The sequence below is a fragment of the Bubalus kerabau genome, chromosome 5 (assembly GCF_029407905.1).
Source record: "Bubalus kerabau isolate K-KA32 ecotype Philippines breed swamp buffalo chromosome 5, PCC_UOA_SB_1v2, whole genome shotgun sequence".
In the NCBI taxonomy this organism is placed as follows: domain Eukaryota; kingdom Metazoa; phylum Chordata; class Mammalia; order Artiodactyla; family Bovidae; genus Bubalus; species Bubalus kerabau.
The window spans coordinates 23,821,244-23,841,956 of NC_073628.1; the positions used below are offsets into that span (position 1 = coordinate 23,821,244).

Here is a 20,713-nt window from a genome sequence, read left to right on the forward strand (position 1 = left end):
CAGAGATTAATTTTATTGCAGTGTTGGAGGCCAAAGTTCAAGATCCAGGTACCAGTATGTTTGGTTTCTCCTGAGGACACACATCCTGCCTGGTTTGCTGACTTAAAATACCTCTCTAATAAAGGGCCTTATCTCCAAACACTATCGCATTCTGAGATACTACTTAATTACCTCTTTAAGGGTCTTATCTCCAAACACTCACATTCTGAGATACTGAGGGTTAGGGCTTCAACATATAAATTTTGAGGGGACACAATTCAGCTCATTATAACAATGGATATTTTAAAATTAAGAATGGCCCCAATTCATCAATAGAATTGTCTATCAATGTAGAGAACAAATATATGGACACCAAGGGGGGAAATGGGTGGGGTGGGATGAATTGGGAGTTGGGGATTGACATAGACACACACTCGTGATACTATATATAAAATAGTTAGCTAATGAGAACCTCCTGTATAGCACAGGGAACTCTGCTCAGTGCTCTGTCCTGACCTAAGTGAGAAGGAAGTCCAGAAAAGAGGTGATATATGTTTACACATAACTGGTTCACTTTGCTGTCCAGTAGAAACTAGCACAACATTGTAAAACAACTATGCTCCAATAAAAATTAAAAATAAAAGAATTGTCTATCAATTCCTCCTTCATTTAGTATTTACAGTAATGCTGCTGCTGCTGCTGCTAAGTTGCTTCAGTAGTGTCCGACTCTGTGCGACCCCATAGACGGCAGCCCACCAGGCTCCCCCGCCCCTGGGATTCTCCAGGCAAGAACACTGGAGTGGGTTGCCATTGCCTTCTCCAATGCATGAAAGTGAAGTCGAGTCGTGCCCGACTCTTAGCGACCCCATGGACTGCAGCCCACCAGGCTCCTCTGTCCATGGAATTTGCCAGGCAAGAGTACTGGAGTGGGGTGCCGTCGCCTTCTCCAATGCATGAAAGTGAAGTAGCTCAGTCATGCCTAACTCTTAGCCACCCCATGGACTGCAACCCACCAGGTTCCTCCATCCATGGGATTTTCCAGGCAAGAGTACTGGAGTGGGTTGCCATTGCCTTCTCCATTACAATAATGAGTGATACTGAATATGGTCAAAAGCTCTTGATCCCAGTCCTTCTCATCCCTTCAGGTATTTCAAATCCTCTAAGTTCCATTTTCTTCCTTGTACCTTCAATACAGTTTTCTCTACTAATTTTTTTCTTCAGTGTACAAACATAAGGGTACCTTCATTACCCTAAAAGTGTGCCCTCCCATGCCCTTTCTCTCTCTTTCCTTTTAATTGTAAAAAATGTAAGAATACTGAGGCATACTTAAGACTTCCTATGTACCTTTAAAGGCTGGTGTTCATTTCTAAATGTTATACCATCTCTCCTCATACCCACTGCAACTCCTGTACAAATGTACTTGTAAATCAAAATCTGGGTTTTCTTTCTGTTTTGGAACTTGCTGTGTAAAGACCAGGTGTTTCCTGGGCTGGAAGATGAATTCTGAGGACCTTTGATTCCTGTCCTTGAATTTTAGGCATATCGCCACTAGGTGGCAGTAGGAGTCATCTTCTGAACCGACACTGAAGATGTTTAGGCCTCTGCTGATTTAAAAAGCAAAAATTTCCCCTTTTTTTTTCAAAGTAGGTGATAATTTTTTTTTCTATGCTGAGCAACATGTGGGACATTAGTTCCCTGAGCAAGGATCGAACCTGTGCCCCTGCAGTGGAAGCATGGAGTCTTCATCACCGGATTGTCAGGCAAGTCCCCCTTGCTGATTTTTAGATGCTGTTTTATACTTTTAAAAATGGAAATACATTATATATAATGTATATATGTAAGTATATATATATTATATGTACACATATGATTTATTTAATTGGGAGAGTATATAAATATATACACTGAGGACTTTCCTGGTGGCTCAGATGGTAAAGAATCTGCCTGTGATTCAGTTTCGATCCCCTGGTCAGGAAGATCCCCTGGCGAAGGGAGGTACCCACACCAGTATTCTTGCCTTGAGAATCCCATGGACAGAGGAGCCGGGCGTGCAGTCCATGGCATTGCAAAGAGTGGGACACAACTGAGCGACTAAATACATGTACATAGTATCAAATATTTATATGTAATATATATGTATATTTATTTTCAAAAGTAAAATAAAAGCAAGCACTAGAGTTTGTCATGTAAAGGCTGTTAAAGCTCTGCCTGATTTCCAGGTTCACAAAATGTGTGCCTGAATTTTGGTCATCTCTGTAGGGATCTAATGCAGAGACTCCCATCTGCATCAACCCTGGGCCCCAGGGCCAAATGGGGGAGGGGGACAGAGTAGGCTCCTCCCTCCACTGTTCTGGGGTAAGCAGTGCCAGGGTGGAAGTGAAATTGTGAATGGTAGTGGCTGAAATATGAAAGTTCACGTGAGAATTTGAAGGCCATGATTTCAGGTTTTCTATAGTAACTCTGGGAGAGTGAGGGAACCACCTCTTGATTATTACTTAGACCTCTGATATAATTACATGTAAAGTAAAACTCTTTAAAAAATAGCAACTTATGGCCACAGTGACACGAGCACATGAAGTTTCTCTCTGTCATTTGGTGAGGAGCCTCAGGCATAGCCTTAATCATGGTCTTTAGCTCAGAATTCCTGCTGGATAATGTAGAAGCAAAGTGAAAGTGAAGTCGCTCAGTCGTGTCCGAGTCTTTGAGATGCCATGGACTGTAGCCTACCAGGTTCCTCCATCCATGGGATTTTCCAGGCAAGAGTACCGGAGTGGGTTGCCATTCCTCCTCCAGGGGATCCTCCTGACCCAGGAATTGAAGCCGGGTCTCCCGCGTTGCAGGCAGATTCTTTACTGTCAGAGTCACCAGGGAAGCCGGTAGAAAGAAAGGGACCAGGCTTTTCTTTTCCTATCGTAACACAGAATGGAAGGATCTGGGTTCAGGACTGTTCCTCTCTCCCTAATCTGAGTGTTTTCCCTTACAGGAGCAGGAGAGAAGGGACTATAGGACCCTCTCTGATGACACCAGGGGGGTGCGGCTGTATCTCATGTCTCTTCAAGTCCTTTCTAACACAGAGCTGTGCACTGGAATGGTTTGGATTAGTATTTTGGTCTGGCTTCGTCCCCTCCCCTTGTTTGATCTGCATGAGAGGAGGAGAGACCAGAATATCTCTAGGTCTCTTTCAGGGGCTCAGTCTTTGGACTTTCTCTGGGCTGCTTGCTGTGTGGATCGGATTCTGGTGCACAGCCTGGAGCAGCCCATCCTGGACTAATGATGAGCCTTGGGTAGGGGCGGGGGCGGGAGTGGGGGCTGGGGCTTGAGGACCTATAGACGTTGCACACCTATGTGGGTGAATTGACAGGGGAAGGGTACACTCAAGTGTGGAAGGGGCAAGAAGAGATAGTCACTGCTACCTTACTCCTCTTCCTCTATGTGGAATGGAATATCTCCGGCCATATCAATGAACAAGGATGCCACAGTCATCAGTGATTTCAAGCTTCCGAATGTGAACGAGGGCTCCCCAGAGGGAACACAAGGTCTGCGATCCAGGAGATGCTGCCATGCCCCAGTGGTGATTGCTGAAGAACTGGTGGCGGGGAGGGGGGCAGTGGGATATGAGAAATAAAAAAAAAACACAGGATTTGGCCCCAGATAGCTGAAGTGCATATGAAAGGAATGAATTCAGTTAGTGCAGAGGCTTGCATCTTCCCATACAAAGAAGAGTGCTAAATTCCTTCCTTGATATCTAAGTTTTCTTACATAACAATAATCTTTGATGTTCAGACTTACCTGTTCCCCTCTGTTGCAAACTTGTATATAGCCTGACTCCCTCTCCTGCCTCCTTGAAACAGTTTTCTTAAGGCTACTGAGATGCTGTCTCCCGTGCTCAGCGTCCTAAATATTCCCACCAAATAAAATAACTCTACTTTCAGGCTGTGACTAATTTTTTAGTTGACATCTGCACAAAGAATAGCCATTCTCTTGATACAGAGAAAGAAATTCTCATCCTGGAGGTAAGGAGCTGGTTCTACCTCTATTGCTGTGTGTTGTGTTGTGTGTTAGTTGCTCAGTCGTGTTTGACTCTTTGCGGCCCCATGGACTGTAGCCCGCCAAGCTCCTCTGTCCCTAGGGATTTTCCAGGCAAGAATACTGGAGTGGGTTGCCATTTCCTTCTCCAGGGGATCTTCCTGACCTCCAGGGATCAAACCTGGGTCCCCTGCATTGCAGGTGGATTCTTTACTGAGTCACCAGGGAAGCCTGTCTACCTCTAATGCAGTTCTTTTCTAAACCTAGAGCTCACTACCCATGAGACGTGGTTCCGCCATGATTGCTAGTCCGGGCTGACTTCACACTCAGAGCAGAACTGCAGCGTTCGCTTCCTCCTGATCTTAGGGAAGCCAGGGCTTCACCACTCTAACTGCTGAGGCTCTCAACTTTCCACGTTTTTCTTTTCTCTTATTTTTACTTTCTCCTTCATAGCTCTCTTCATCTTTTATGTCACCCAAATTATAACAGGGCTTAGGTTGTCTATTCATTTTGTGGTTGGTGGTGATCCCTGGGTTTGGATCGCTGTGGTCACTATTGAGATTCTGTTCTCTAAGGATTCCTTCCTGCTCGTGCTTGCTTCCTAGGTTGCTGTGTGTTCTAGAGCCATGACTTGACTGGGAGACATGGGCTGAACAAGTTTTGTGATCACAAGAGCAACAGCGCTCACGAGTGTGCGGTGCAGCTCACTTCCTCCGGCTCTCCTAGATTAGCACCTGAACACAGCAGCGGGGTTTCATGTCACTGGCGTGAGCTTCACAGTTTCCAATCTTGGCGCCGTTATCTCCTGTTTTCACTCACTTTATCACCTTAGGCATCATCTTTTTTTCTTCTTAATTGTTTATTAAGCACTGATATTTATTTTTTATTTATTTACTAGGTCACACTGTGCTGCATGTGGGATCTTAGTTCCCTGACCAGGGATTGAACCTGAGCCCCTTGTGTTGGAAGGACAGAATCTTAACCACTGGATGGCCAGGGAAATCTCAGTTCAGTTCAGTCTCTCAGTCGTGTCGGACTGTTTGCGACCCCATGAATCGCAGCACACCAGGCCTCCCTGTCCATCACCAACTCCCGGAGTTCACTCAGACTCACGTCCATCGAGTCAGTGATGCCATCCAGCCATCTCATCCTCTGTCGTCCCCTTCTCCTCTTGCCCCCAATCCCTCCCAGCATCAGAGTCTTTTCCAATGAGTCAACTCTTCACATGAGGTGGCCAAAGTACTGGAGTTTCAGCTTTAGCATCAGTCCTTCCAAAGAAATCCCAGGGCTGATCTCCTTCAGAGTGGACTGGTTGGATCTCCTTGCAGTCCAAGGGACTCTCAAGAGTCTTCTCCAACACCACAGTGCAAAAGCATCAATTCTTCGGCGCTCAGCCTTCTTCATAGTCCAACTCTCACATCCATACATGACCACAGGAAAAACCATAGCCTTGAATAGACGGACCTTTGTTGGCAAAGTAATGTCTTTGCTTTTGAATATGCTGTCTAGGTTGGTCATAACTTTCCTTCCAAGGAGTAAGCGTCTTTTAATTTCATGGCTGCAGTCACCATGTGCAGTGATTTTGGAGCCCAGAAAAATAAAGTCTGACACTGTTTCCACTGTTTTCCCATCTATTTCCCATGAAGTATCTCAAGGAAATCTCAATTTTTAAAAAAATTTTATTTATTTGGCTGTGAACTCTTAACTGAAGCATGTGGGATCTAGTTCCCCAACCAGGAAACGAACCCTGCATTGGGAGTGTCGCGTCTCTGCCACCAGCCCACCAGAGAAGTCCCTCCAAGGCATCATCTTTGATGAGGACTTGTCCAAAGTTCCAGTACCTGCAGACTCAACTCAGTCCTGATCATGTTCTCTTTCTCTTCTTCACTCTTTTCACCCTTCCCTTCCTCAGCATTCAGAGCTCTCTTGGAACTATAGGTTAAACCATGCAATTTGAGTGCTGCTGTTTTTATGGGACTTTGAAGGAGATTGTCTTAGTTTTCTGGGCAAGCCCTCCATTTCCTCGACCTGGACTCCAGCCTTGCCTCTTACTAGCCTCCTCCCCGGGAACTAAATCTGACTGCGGCCCTGTCGTGTAGGGAAGGCGCCACAGGAGGCAGGAGAACGTGTTCCCCCTGCCTTTACTTTCGTAGCTCCTGTGCCTCATTCACCTGACTCCTCACCCTCCCTGCCTCACCAACACAGGGGCTTGCTCTTCTCCATGGAGCCTGCGCAGTAAACCTGCATCCGTCCAGGTCAGGTGTACCTTCCAGTCCCAGCAGCACAGGGCAGGGAAGGAGGACCCAGAAGAGCTAGGATTAAGACTGGCAGGGACACAGCTTCCCCCACCTCCCCCGTATATGTACCCGTAGAGAGATTTGTTTTAAGCAATTGGCTTACATAATTGTGGGGCCTTGCCGGTCCAAAATTTGTCAGGCATACTGGCACCTTGGAAATTTCAGGTAAGAGTTGATATTTTTAAAAATTTTATTTTATTTGTTTTTGGCTGTGCTGGGTCTTCTTTGCTGAGTGGGCTGTTCTCTAGCTGTGGCAAGCGGGGGCTACTCTCCAGTTGTGGTGCGCTGGTTTCTCATTGCGGCGGCTGCTCTTGCTGTGGAGCGCGGACTCTAGGGAGTGCCGGCTTCCGTAGTTGCAGCACGAGGGCTCGGTAGTGGCGGTTCCCGGGCTCTAGAGCACAGGGCCAAGAGTTGGGGCACACGGGCTTAGCTGCTCCAGGGCATGTGGGATCTTCCTGGATCACGGATCGAACCAGTGTCTGTTGCTTTGGCTGGCAGATTCTTTACCACTGAGCCTCCAGGGAAGCCCTGACAGTTGATATTAGTTTTGAATATCAATTCCATCAGGCACGCAAGCTGAAAACTCAGGCAGGATTCTATGTTGCAGTCTTGGGACAAAATTCTTTCCTCTCCGAGAAACTTCTTTGCCTTCAACTGTTTGAACGACACCTACTCACGTTAGGGAGGATAATCTTTACTTGAAGTCAACTGGTCATGATGTTAATCACACCTACAAAATACTTTCACAGCAGGATCAAGACTAGTGTTTGATCAAACAGCTGGACCCTTAGCCTAGCCAAGCTGACACATAAAACTAGCCATCATGGTCTGCCCCTTGTCAACTAGGTACCCATACACATCTCCCTTAGTCATACTGATGTCTGTATAAAGATAAGGATAATAACAACTCCAACTTCCATCTAACACAATATGACCAAGTTGACACATAAGATGAACAATCACACTACTCTCCCCCAAAGCTCTCCTATCACACTCTTCAGCAGACTCAGTGATTTAGCCATAATCTCACCTGTTGTGTTGCTTAGTTGCTCTGTGGTGTCTGACTCTTTGTGACCCCATGGACTGTAGCCCACCAGGCTCCTCTGTCCATGGGATTCTCCAGGCAAGAACATGAGTGGGATGCCTTTTCCTTCTTCAGGGGATCTTCCCAATCCAGGGATCGAACCCAGGTCTCCAGAATTGGCAGGTGGATTCTTTACTGCTGAGCTACCAGGAAGCCCTACAATCTCACTTACCTTTCCCTAAATATACTTGAGTCTTTCTGCACCTCCATGTCTTTTTTCATGCTGTTTTCTCTGCTTGGGTCCCTCCTCCATCCTCTGCAATCACCTACATATCATTCAGGACTCAGAGCAATGAGTTATCAGCACTTCATAAACCTGACTGGAGAAGGCAATGGCACCCCACTCCAGTACTCTTGCCTGGAAAATCCCATGGATGGAGGAGCCTGGTGGGCTGCAGTCCATGGGGTCGCTACGAGTTGAACTCAACTGCGCGACTTCACTTTCACTTTTTGCTTTTATGCATTGGAGGAGGAAATGGCAACCCACTCCAGTATTCTTGCCTGGAGAATCCCAAGGACAGGGAAGCCTGGTGGGCTGCCGTCTATGGGGTCGCACAGAGTTGGACACTGAAACGACTTAGCAGCAGCAGCAGCAGCAGCAGTAGCATAAACCAGACAGGACATTTCTCAGTGAAGACTGAGATTAAAGTAAAGATATGGCCAATTATCTGTCAAGAAAGTAAAGATACACCTTAAGCATTTAATAATTTGAAAACAAAATCATAAATTTTATAAAATGGGTGATGGGCTGTTCCTTGTGTTGATGACATAGGGCACCTTAGCAGACAGCAAAGACGGTGTGTGTGTGTGTGAGTGTCTGTGCCTGCCTCTGCTATAACAGTGAGTGTTTAAAAAAATAAATGCTAACCATGTCACATGTTAAATATTTAAACAATAATGATGTCATTAGCTTCATGTAGCTTTGGAAATAATTTTGGGAATGCAAAATTATTGTAAGACATTTTCCACCAACACTGAGGGCCCCAGGGTGGGGGTTTCCAGTGCTAAAAGAGGTGAAGTGCCAGGCAAAGCTGGTGAGCTGGTCACTCTAGTGTCGCCTTTCCTTAGTCATACTGAATAAGTTGCCTATAAATGTGGAGATTAGGGCAGATGAGGAAAGGTAAGGATCTGAGGAATGGGTTTCAGGAGGCATTGAAATTAGAAGAGCACAATTAGGGCAGGATTAGTACACTGTTCGAGGGAGCACCAGCCTAAAGCAAAGGGGATGACTGAGAGCCAGGAGTGTGGGCTCCAGAGTCACTTAGACTTGGGTTTGAATCCCAGTGTCTTTGTTTACCAGCTGTGTGACTTTGGGCTAGTTACCACACTAAATTCCACAGTAAATGGGGAAACAGTGGTACCGAACTATTGGGAAGTGTAATTGAAATATGGCATATAAAGCATTTAGGAGAGTTGTGTGGCTAAGAATAAGAGTCCAAAAATATGTTAGTGGCTGGCATTATTATTCTTGTTGACTAAGAAAGTCACATAAAGGGATCAGGTAGAAGTTCTTGGGGACGAATAAGTAGGGAGGAGTGAAAGAGAGGAGAGGAGGAAGTCTGGATGAGAAAGCTCTGGGCATCACTTCTTGGTCACTCTCAGATCCACCTCTCTCTTCCTTGTGTATTTTCAAGTGCAAAAAAGTAGCAACTAAGTTGAGAAATACCTTCTATAAAGAAGAAAATTAAACAGTGAGTGACTCTCAAACTCACTGCTGAAAGTTTAATTTTTATTGATGTGTATTTTTTATTGATTTACAATATTATATTTTTTCCAGATGTATGGCATTTTTATAGGTGACTCCAATGGCAGCCCACTTCAGTATTCTTGCCTGGGAAATCACATGGACAGAGGAGCCTGGCAGGCTAGAGTCCATGGGGTCACAAAGAGTCATACCTGACTTAGCAAATGAACCGGCATTTAAAGTTACTATAAACTGATGTCTTTATTTCCCTGTGCTGTAAAATACATCCTTGCTGCTTATTTATTTTATACATAGTAGTGTTTCGTAATCTCATTCTCCTAGTGTCCCTCCCCCCAGTAGCCACTGTTTAGTCTCTTTATCTGTGAATCTGTGAAAGTTTAAAATTGATGGTAAATTACAATTAAGAGAGTAGAGATCTACCACAGGACTCAGGATAGAGGAAATGTTTCCTCAATAAGATAAATGACATTAAAATCATTTGGTTTTAAATAGATCTGAGAGTTGAGAGAGGGAAGGAAGAGGGAAGGAGGCAGGAGAAGTCACCCAGACATTCAGAGAAGGGACTGTATCCCATCTCAGGTGGCGATCATTCAGAAGGGTTCTCTCTGGGATTCATAACAACTTATTTTTTTTTTTCTTTTTTAAAATTTTAAATTAATTTATTTGTTTTAATTGGAGGCTAATTACTTTACAATATTGTGGTGGTTTTTGCCATACACTGACATGAATCAGCCATGGGTGTACATGTGTTTCCCATCCTGAAGCCCCCTCCCACCTCCCTCCCCATCCCATCCGTCAGGGTTATCCCAGTGCACCAGCCCTGAGCACCCTGTCTCATGCATTGAACCTGGACTGGCAATCTATTTCACATATGGTAATATACATGTTTCAATGCTATTCTCTCAAATCATCCCACGCTCGCCTTCTCCCACAGAGTCCAAAAGTCTATAACAACTTATTTTTAAGTTGGAGCAAGAATTATGACATTTGCATCAAAGCAATTTTCCCCTCAGAGTTTTGTGCATGGCAGCCTTCACCTCCTTATTCCTCAAGCTGTAGATCAGGGGGTTCAGCATGGGGATCACTGTGGTGTAGAACACGGAGGCCACGTTCTCCTGGGCCAGGGAACTGGCCGTGGAGGGCTTCAAGTACATGAAGGCGGTCGTTCCATAGAAAATCCCCACAGCTGCAAAGTGGGAGCTGCATGTATTGAAGGCTTTGGACCTTCCCTCTGTGGTGCTGATACGGAGGATACTGGATAGAATGAAGGCATAGGAAATTAAGACTGTTAAGCTAGTAACTACGATGTTGAATCCAGCCAAAAAGAAGACTGTCATCTCAATGTCATAGGTGCTAAAGCAGGAAAGTTTCATCAGGGGGACGATATCACAGAAGTAATGACTGATGAGGTGTTCACAATAGGGCAGTTTCAACATGAGGCCAGTCTCTATGGTTGAACCAATGAGCCCCATGATATAGACCCCAGCCACCAGCAGGGAGCAGACTCGATGAGACATGATGATGTTGTAAAGCAAAGGTCTGCAGATGGCAACATAGCGGTCATAGGCCATCACTGTGAGCATGTAACACTCAGCAACAACAAACACAATGAAGAAGTAGAGCTGGGCCATGCACCCTGCATAGGAGATGATGTTCTTCCCTGACACAAAGTTCACCAGCATCTTAGGGGTAGTGACAGAGGAGTAGCAGAGATCCACAAAGGACAGGTTGCTGAGGAAATAGTACATGGGAGTGTGAAGCTGAGCGTTCAGACAAATCAGGGTTATCATGCCCAGGTTCCCTACCATGGTGATGGAATAGATCCCAAGGAAGAGGAAGAAGAGGGGGAGCTGGAGCCCTGGTTGACTTGTTAACCCTCCGAGAATGAACTCTGTCACTGTAGAGTGATTTTCTGCAACCATTCTCCTTGGGGGACCTGTGTGATGTGAGAAGAACTGCATGAAAGGCTGCTTCTTGCACTGCTTGGTGAAGCTAGTTTTGAGAATCTGGGCCAGCTGTGCGATCCTGATGTCTTTCCTGATGAATATTCCTTCATCCTGCTGTTTGTTTTGGGAGGAAGACAAGACCCTGAGTATTTCAAAGATGAGCCCAAAAGGGGGCAAGATCTGGAGCTGCTGTCACTTTCATGGTTCTGAAACAGCCTAGCACAGTGGGTCTGGCAATCCGCTCCAGTATTCTTGCCTGGAGAATCCCCATGGAGCTTAAAGAACTTAATGCAAAATAGAACCAAATATTAATATTCTGTATCAACAACATTTGATGCAATATGATGAAAAGATTAAAGTCCAACACTTAGCATAGCATCTGGTGTTTAACAGGTCCTGCTCAGTAAGTATTTGTTGAATACTCTAGGACCAGATTTTTTTCTGCAACCCAAACTCTCAGATCCAGTATGAGATATTATTTGAAGGTCTGTGTTCTCACTTTCTTGCTGACTTTTAAAGTTTTTCCTTAGAGATGGAAAAAGATTCCCGAGGATGGAAAAAATTTTAAAGTATCATACCCGGTGCCAATTCACTGGCCTGGTAAGGACTGTATCGATCTATTCTCATCAGCCCTGGCTGAAAATCTATGTGGATACAAGTATGGGCCTGGGCTTTAGCACAATCCATCCACCCAAAGCATTTGTGGGTCCAGCAGGCAGATCTTACTTCCATTGGCCTCTTGAGTCCTAAAATGACAGTGTGAGGCTGCAGTCCCTGGTGGCTTGACTCCCTAGCTTCAACATAGCTCCTCTGACAGAGATGTCCAGGCCCTCCCTTGGAAGCTGATCCCATTCATTGTCCATCTGCTCCTTCTGCCCTTTCCCCTCCCTCCATCGCTATTTTCACACTAGTATAATGTTATCTTCTACTTTCCAGGCTTGGCTTTCTTAAAAGGAATCATCACTTAGATACTAAAATGTCATTTACAACCATATACAGAGTTAAGGTAAAAGACTAGTTCTCCAGGCTTTTTACTCCCAAGCTCTCACTAAGAATTCTGGGTACACACATCTTACCAAAGAATTGCGTGTCATCTTCAAAACCCGCTACAAATTTCTAAACACAAACTCAAATGCAACTAGGCCCCTAACTGCACTAACACCTGGACTGCTACAAGGTCTTCCAGACTCAAGTTCCTCAACTTCCTTCCTCAACTCCAATCCATTCTCCATACCTCCATACCTACATCACCTTCATTGGTGAGAAAAGACGGAAGAAGACTCGAAGCATTTCGTATGCCTCCCTGTTGTTCTGAATTTAAAGTCTTCAAGATAACGCTCAAGATCCACCAGGATCTGGTCTTCACCTTATTCAGCTCATATTTCCCATGGATCTCTCATACAAACCTGTTGATTCAATTAGGCCTAATTTCCATCCTAATTTCTATTCCACACAAGCCAAAATCACTGTATAGATGAAAAAGAATTGACCTAGCAATAAAAGTATCTGAATTCCAGACATTTTTGGCATACACTAGCTGTGTACCTTTGGATATGTCCTTTGCCTCTCTGGGCTCAGTTTTCCTATCTATAAACAGAATGATTGAACCAGATCTTCTTAATAATCCTCCCAGTTTAAGAAAAATTAGTCTATGATTCCTAAAAGACCAACCAAATCCATTTCTTTTTCAAAAGTCTGTAGGTCCTCCATGGATTCTTTGTAAGCACTCCAGACCACACTATTCTCTCCGTTCTCTGAACTCCATGTCTGAAATTCAAAACAATTCAAACAGTGCATTCCTGGACCAACATCAATGGCATTACTTGAAGACATTAGAGATGCAGATTCTCAGGCCTCACCCCAGACCTACCAAGTCAGGAACTCTGGGATGGGGCCCAGTGATCTGTGTATCACACTGTCTCCAGATGAGGCTGAAGAAGGTTCAAGTTTCAGAATCTCAATCCTGTAGGTAATAAGCAGTAGAGTTAATATCGGAGATATACTTTGTTTGAGAAATGAAATTCTTCTCTCACTTATGCAAGTCCTAAATATTGACTGAATGTGAACATCCAGTAACCTATCTCAGATCGATGAAGTGTCAGGGGGATTATGGTAGTTACAAAAGTATTATTGAGTTTCAAGTCAATTTCTGTGTCTGAAAGATGAAGAGATGAGTGATACTAATTTCTAAGCTGGTTGTAAAAATAATATGGGATAATGCAGTTAGAATTTTTTTTTTCAAGATGTCATTTCCTATACAAATGTGAGTTGTCAGTAGATGTCTGGAATGTTTTCCTAGTGTTTCACTTGCCTCATGCCCTAAGGCAATGATGCTCAACATTGGCTGTATATTATAATCACTTGCAATATTTAAAAAGTGTCAATATCTATGTTTCACCCAGAGAGGTTCTAATTAATTCATCTCTGGTGAAGCCTGGACCCTGACATATAGGATATTCCAGAGTAAATGCTCACCAGCTACTTTTATTATTGCTCTTATTTTCATTTTGATCATGATATCGAACCATCATCTCCCTAATGACAAAGTGCTTAAGTCCTAAGATGTCCTAAGAAGCATGGATCATCATTGCTGAATATGATACCTATAGATATCCCTTCTCTGACAGGTATTCTTTAAGTTAAAGTCTTAAATTTGCACTATTTTAATTGGTTACTTATAGAGTTACTAACTTTTGTATACTGCTCTTCAAAAGTCATTCTCATTATCTCCTCTGAAAAGTTTTGCATATGAGGAGAAATGTGTTTAGAGTAGAATTTTCATTCACATGTTTATATGGCGAAAACTGAAGTGCCAGACACTAAGTGACTTTCCAGAGACTTTCTAATTATGAAGAACTTGGAACTGAAACTGCTTTCTTCTGATCATAAACTCTTCCCTTGGCCGAAGTGTGTAGCCTTACAAATCAACGCACCTAGAGGTCTAAGCAATGTTGTGGTTGAATGTGTTTTATCCTTGATGTCTTACATTGTGCATAGCATATAAAAAGGGGAAAGCTATATTATTTTCCTCTTCTGTAGGAAACAGAAGCTCTAAAATTTATTTATTTATTTTTATTGGAGGTTAATTACTTTACAATATTGTATTGGTTTTGCCATACATCAACATTAATCTAAAATTTAAATAAGTTACCAAAAGGCATAAAACTAGGAAGACACGGAACTGGGTCTAACTAAACCTTAGGACTTCTGTCTACCAGTTTGTTATTTGTCCCCTAAACTATGTTACCTTATTCTAGGTTATCTTTTTTGTAGCAGTTTGTTATTATTTAATGAAGTTAACTTATTGAATTTTTAGACAAAGATGATAGATTTTATGGCCAATTTCAGATGCATTAAAGAAAAATTAGCAGGACTTCCCTGGTGGCCCAGTGGTTAAGAATCTGTCTGCCAGCACAGGCGACATGAGTTTGATCCCTGGTCTGGGAAGATCCCACATGCCACAGAAGAACTAAGCCCATGCGCCACAACTACTTAAGCATGAGTTCTGCAACTACCGAAGCCTGTGCCCTAGATCCTGTGCTTTGCAACAAGATCAGCCACTGTCAAGAGAAGCCCGTGCACAGCAACTAGAGAGTAGCCCTCACTTGCTGCAATTAGAGGAAGACTTTGTGCAACTCCAAAGACCCTGTGCAGAAAAAAAAAAACCTAATTAATTAATTTAAGAAATAGAAAACTTACCAAACCAGTATATGTGCGTTGCAGAAAATCAGGGATACAAATAAGCAAAAATAAAATGCCCTTCCGGCTCCTTGGAGACAAGCAATAGTCATCATGATTTTTTAGGTTTTTTTCAATGCTTCAGTGCATATATACATCACCAATTCAATGGACATGGACTTGAGCAAACTTTGGGAGATGATGAGGGACAGTGAGGCTTGGCATGCTGAAGTCCATGGGATCACAGAGTCAGACACAACTTGGAGCTGCTGCTGCTGCTAAGTCGCTTCAGTCGTGTCTGACTCTGTGCAACCCCATAGATGGCAGCCCACCACGCTCCCCCGTCCCTGGGATTCTCCAGGCAAGAACACTGGAGTGGGTTTCCATTTCCTTCTCCAATGTATGAAAGTGAAAAGTGAAAGTGAAGTCACCCAGTCGTGTCCAACTCTTAGCGACCCCATAGACGGCAGCCCACCAGGCTCCTCCGTCCATGGGATTTTCCAGGCAAGAGTACTGGAGTGGGGTGCCATTGCCTTCTGAACATCAAAAAAGTATGTATCTAGGCTTCCCTGGTGGCTCAGATGGTAAAGTATCTGCTTGCAATGCAGGAGACCCAGTGTTCCATCCCTGGGTTAGGAAGATCCCCTGGAGATGGGCATGGCAACTGACTCCAACATTCTTGCCTGGAGAATCCCATGGACAGAGGAGCCTGGTGGGCTACAGTCCGCAGGGTCCCAAAGAGTCCAACATGACTAAGCATGTCATTTCACTTTTGTGTACGTATCTATATGTGTATAAGCATACATGTATTTAAAATAATTTTTGTAACCTTTTTTAATGTATCACTTTATAATTTTATAATGCATTGTCTCATTCCTATAATAATAGTAACTTTAGCACTATATTTCTTTTTCTAGGTGTAAAAATCCTTGATTATATTAATAGTATGAAGATGAGAAAATCTGAATTGCAGTATAAACACTACATATTAAATTAGTGATGGTTAAATTGCTAACTTTATACTAATTACTATCAGAGGTAACTAAGATTTTTTGAGTATTATTTCTGTTAATTGTAAAAAAGAAAAAATTCTTGCAGGGAGCAACAATAGATTAAAAAAATCTTACAAATTCCCTTCTACTCAAATTCCACCTCTTAAAATTTAAGAAACATAGACAATCCACCTAGAATACACCATTGCCAGAAATCACAGGGCCGTACAGAGTGAACAGTATTTGCTTAGTGAGGTGCAGATGAGAAAATCCTAGACAGCATTGACTTAATTATTGATTCCCACAATCATCTAAGAATATAAAATAGGAAAACATGACCCCATATTTGATATCAGTCACTACAATTCCTACCTCCAGTTCTACCAGACCATCAGAGGCTCAGGATTGCTGTCCACAAGAACACAGCACACAGAGAAAAACCACCCGGAGATGAAGGTAAACACAGGGATGAAAATAGCTTGCATCAGACATAAGAGGTGATGAAAGAAATATTTTTCTCATAGAATTGTTTTTTATAAAATTAATTCATTTATTTTAATTGGAAGCTAATTACTTTACAATATTGTAGCGGTTCTTGCCATCATAGAATTGTTTAAATTGTAATTAAATACCTCTGCCAGTGTATAGCTGTACACCATCTCCTGGAAGTATTTGGAAATGCCTCGATTTTGACTGTTAGGAAATCAATATCAGGAGATGAGAGGACCAAATAGATTTAGATCTAGTCATAAATTTATTCAAAGGGGCCAGCACCGCCATGAAAAAGGATGCATGAGGTTGGGAGATGTGTGGGTGTGTTTATTTGTATATGAGCAGAACTTCTCCTGGGAGGCAGTCACTTCAGAGACTGGGCCCTTCGCAAAGGACAATTAGAGTTTTGATTTACACTTGTGCTGTGAATTATGTTCTTGGGTCCCAAGTGTGTTAATTTTCCTTTTATTGGGGAAGTCAACTTGCTGTTTGAGAAACTACAGTCTAATGCGTCCTTTCAAGTAATTTAGCATCAATGAGTCCATCACCATCCACAGTATCATCATCACAAGCAGCGCCACCAGCCCCACAACCCCCGCGGTTATTATTATCAACACCATCATCAGTCACCGTCATGGTTGTTCCTCATCATTAGTTATTCACAGTCAAGCATAATCAACTATGATTAAAAGGCTTATTTGAAAGGATTTAAAAAATAGAGTTGACTGTTTTAATAAAACTGTGTAATTTCACTAAAGGAATGTTAATTCATAAGGAGTGCTAAATTCGTCACCTTGATGTTGGACCTGTAGATTGACTGTGTAGAATGGGAGGAGGTTGAGGGCATAAGAAGGTAGATTTGTAAGAATTCTTCACTTGTATATTCTCATTCATAAGGAAAATATGCTGATAAGAATGTGCCTTTTTCAAGACTACATTCAGTAATATATTATCTGTGAAAATGCTGCTAGTGAAGATTTTTAAACTTTTTCTTTTGAGTTAATTGTAGATTCACATAGGGATACAAGAAATAATAGAGAGGGATTCTGTATACCCTTGAGCAGTTTCCCCAATGGGAACAATTTGCAGAATTATAATACAATATCACACCCAGGATGTCCTTGGAATTTGCCAACAAGAATACTGATGTGGGTAGCCATTCCCTTCTCCGGGGATCTTCCTGACCCAGGGATCGAGCCCTCATCTTCCACACTGCAGGAAGATTCTTTTCCCTCTGAGTCACCGGGGAAGCCCCACATATCAATTGATCTTCTTCAGATTTCCCCATTTTTATTTATACTCATTTGTGTGTATGTAAACTAACCTCAAAGCAATTTTATCACATGCACAGATTGTGTATCCATCACCACAGTTCATATAGAAACATTTACCTCACCTTCATTTTCTAATTTTCAAAATAATAGTTTAGTTTCTTATTATCTAACAAAGAAAGCTAGTTGCTTTCTTTAGTATCTTTATATTCTTCCTAATTTAACCATATTTTATGTGTGTTTCAGTTTATTGCAATCATTTTCCTTATATAGCTTAACGTTTTCTTGCCTGGAGAATCCCATGGGTAGAGAAGCCTGGTTACACTACATGGGTTGCAAAGAGCCAGACCCAACTGGGTGACTAACACTTTCACTATGTACCCACTAGAGATGCTAACACTTGAAAATGTGACAACATCATTTTGTTGAGAATGGAGAGCAAGCGAACTTCTTATACAGTGATAATAGAAAATAAAATTAAACAACCTCTTTATAGGATTGTTTGGTAGTTTCTTTTAAACTTGCCTATGGCCAAAGAATTCTTTGATACGAAGGTGAAAGAGGAGAGTGAAAAAGTTGGCTTAAAACTCAACATTCAGAAAACGAAGATCATGGCATCTGGTCCCACCACTTCATGGCAAGTAGATTGGGAAACAGTGTCAGACTTTATTTTTTTGGACTTCAAAATCACTGTAGATGGTGACTGCAGCCATGAAATTAAAAGACGCTTACTCCTTGGAAGGAAAGTTATGACCAACCTAGACAGTATATTCAAAAGCAGAGACATTACTTTGCCAACAAAGGTTCATCTAGTCAAGGCTATGGTTTTTCCAGTGGTCATATATGGATGTGAGAGTTGGACAGTGAAGAAAGCTGAGCGCCAAAGAATTGATGCTTTTGAACTGTGGTGCTGGAGAAGACTCTTGAGAGTCCCTTGGACTGCAAGGAGATCCAACCAGTCCATTCTGAAGGAGATCAGCCCTGGGATTTCTTTGGAAGGAATGATGCTAAAGCTGAGACTCCAGTACTTTGGCCACCTCATGAGAAGAGTTAACTCATTGGAAAAGACTCTGATGCTGGGAGGGATTGGGGGCAGGAGGAGAAGGGGACAACAGAGGATGAGATGGCTGGATGGCATCACTGACTCGATGGACGTGAGTCTGAGTGAACTCTGGGTGCTGATGGACAGGGAGGCCTGGCGTGCTGTGATTCATGGGGTCTCAAAGAGTCGGACATGACTGAGCGACTGAACTGAACTGAACTGAGATTGAAAACATAGGTTCACAAAGAGTTCTGTACATGAATGCTTATATATCCTTTATTCACAGTAACTCAAACTGGAAACAACCAACTGTCCTTCAACAGGTGGGAAACAATTATTGCATCTATACAAGCAATGGATTACTACTAATGAAAAAGAAATATATTATTGATACACACAACAATATGAAAGACCTCGAAAGCATTGTGCTGGGCAAAACATATCAGACACCGTTGTGTACTGTGATCAGGGAAAACTAATCAATTGCTATAGAAAGTGAGTCAGTGGTTGCGTGAGTTTAGGGATAAAGTGGAGATTGCACACTTTGGACTTGTGACTTAGCCACATTTCTTTTATTTGCAAAATGTATATATGATCTCACATTCTGTGATTATTGATTGCTTTTGAGTATTAAGATGCAGTCTATTTTTTTTAAAGAGACCCATTTTATTGTAGTATAATCAACATACAAATGATGTACATAATGTGTACAATATTATTAGTCTGAAGATAAGTGTACAGCAGTGAGGCCTTCCCAGGTGGCGCTAGTGGTAAAGGATCTGCCTGTCAGTGAAGAAAACATAAGACATGGTACCTAACTGTTGCGAATAGTAATTAAAAGAAGGCATATGAAGAATTTATGTGTTGTGTGGCTCAGAGTGAGTGCCCCCAAACATGGTAGTGGCTGGCATTATTATTACTGTGACTAAGAAATTCACATAAAAGGATCAGGTAGAAGTTCTCAGGTAAGAATAAGTAGGGAGGAGTGGAAAAGAGGAGGGGAGGAAGTCGAGATGACAGACTCTGGTAATCACTTCTTGATGACTGTCAGATCCACCTCTCTCTGTCTCGTGTACTCCCAAGTGCAAAAATCTAGGAAGTGGGTTGAGAAATATTTTCTACATAGAAGAAAATTAAACACTGAATGACTCTCAAATTCACTGATAAGGTTTAATTTATTTATTGAAGTATCATTGATTTACAAAATTATATTTATTTCACATGGACAGAATTTTTATAGGTGACTCCGTTTAAAGTAACTATATAGTAATGGCCATGCTTATTTATTTTATGCATAGTAGTTGTGTGCTTAATCCCCTGGCTCTCTTCTCCCCCACCACCCCAAGTAATCACTCTTTTTTCTTTATCTGTGAGTCTGTGAAACTTAAAAAATTATATTAAATTACAATTTAGTTAGTAGAGTTTACTAAAGGACTCAGGATAGAGAAAAGGCTTCTGAAACAAGGAAAAGGTAGATGAAATCAGCTGGTTTTAAATAGAGATGAGAGAAGAGAGAGGACAGGAAGGAGGAAGGAAGGAGGCAGGAGAAGTCACCCAGCCATGCAGAGAAGGGACTGTATCCTATCCCAGGTGGTAAGAATTTTGAGGCCTTCCCTCTGGGATTCAAAACAAGCTATTTTTTTTTGATTTATTTATTTTTTATTGAAGGATATTGCTTTATGGAATTTTGTTGTTTTCTGTCAAACCTCAATATGAATCAGCCATAGGTATACAAATATCCCCTCCCTTTTGAACCTCCCTCTCATCTCCCTCCCATCCCACCCCTCTAGATTTTTAGAGAGACCCTGTTTGAGTATCCTGAGACATACAGCAAATTCCCGTTGGCTGTCTATTTTACATATGGTAATGTAAGTTTCCATGTTACTCTTTCCATACATCTCACCCTCTCCTCCCCTCTCCCCATGTTCATAAGTCTATCCTCTATGTCTGTTTCTCTACTGCTGCCCTGCAAATAAATACTTCAGTAGCATTTTTCTAGATTCCATATATATGCTTTAGAATACAATATTTGTCTTTCTCTTTCTGACTTACTTCACTCTGTATAATAGGTTCTAGGTTCATCCGTCTCATCAAAACGGACTCAAATGCATTCCTTTTTATGGCTGAGTAATATTCCATTGTGTATATGTACAATAACTTCTTTATCCATTCATCTGTTGATGGACATCTAGGTTGCTTCC

The 20,713-nt window shown here is 42.4% G+C and overlaps 1 protein-coding gene across 1 annotated transcript; it reads right to left on the reverse strand.

The window, feature by feature from the left end:
* Window positions 1–10,083: 10,083 nt before the first annotated feature.
* On the reverse strand, window positions 10,084–11,013 carry LOC129653700 (olfactory receptor 8A1). The gene has a single exon (XM_055583413.1). The coding sequence runs from the start codon at window positions 11,011–11,013 to the stop codon at window positions 10,084–10,086; it is 930 nt and encodes a 309-aa protein (XP_055439388.1).
* Between the last annotated feature and the right edge of the window lie 9,700 nt (window positions 11,014–20,713).

Coding starts and splice junctions, on each gene's coding strand:
- LOC129653700 (XM_055583413.1), bottom strand. CDS start 11,013: ATGGTTGCAGAAAATCACTCTACAGTGACAGAGTTCATTCTCGGAGGG.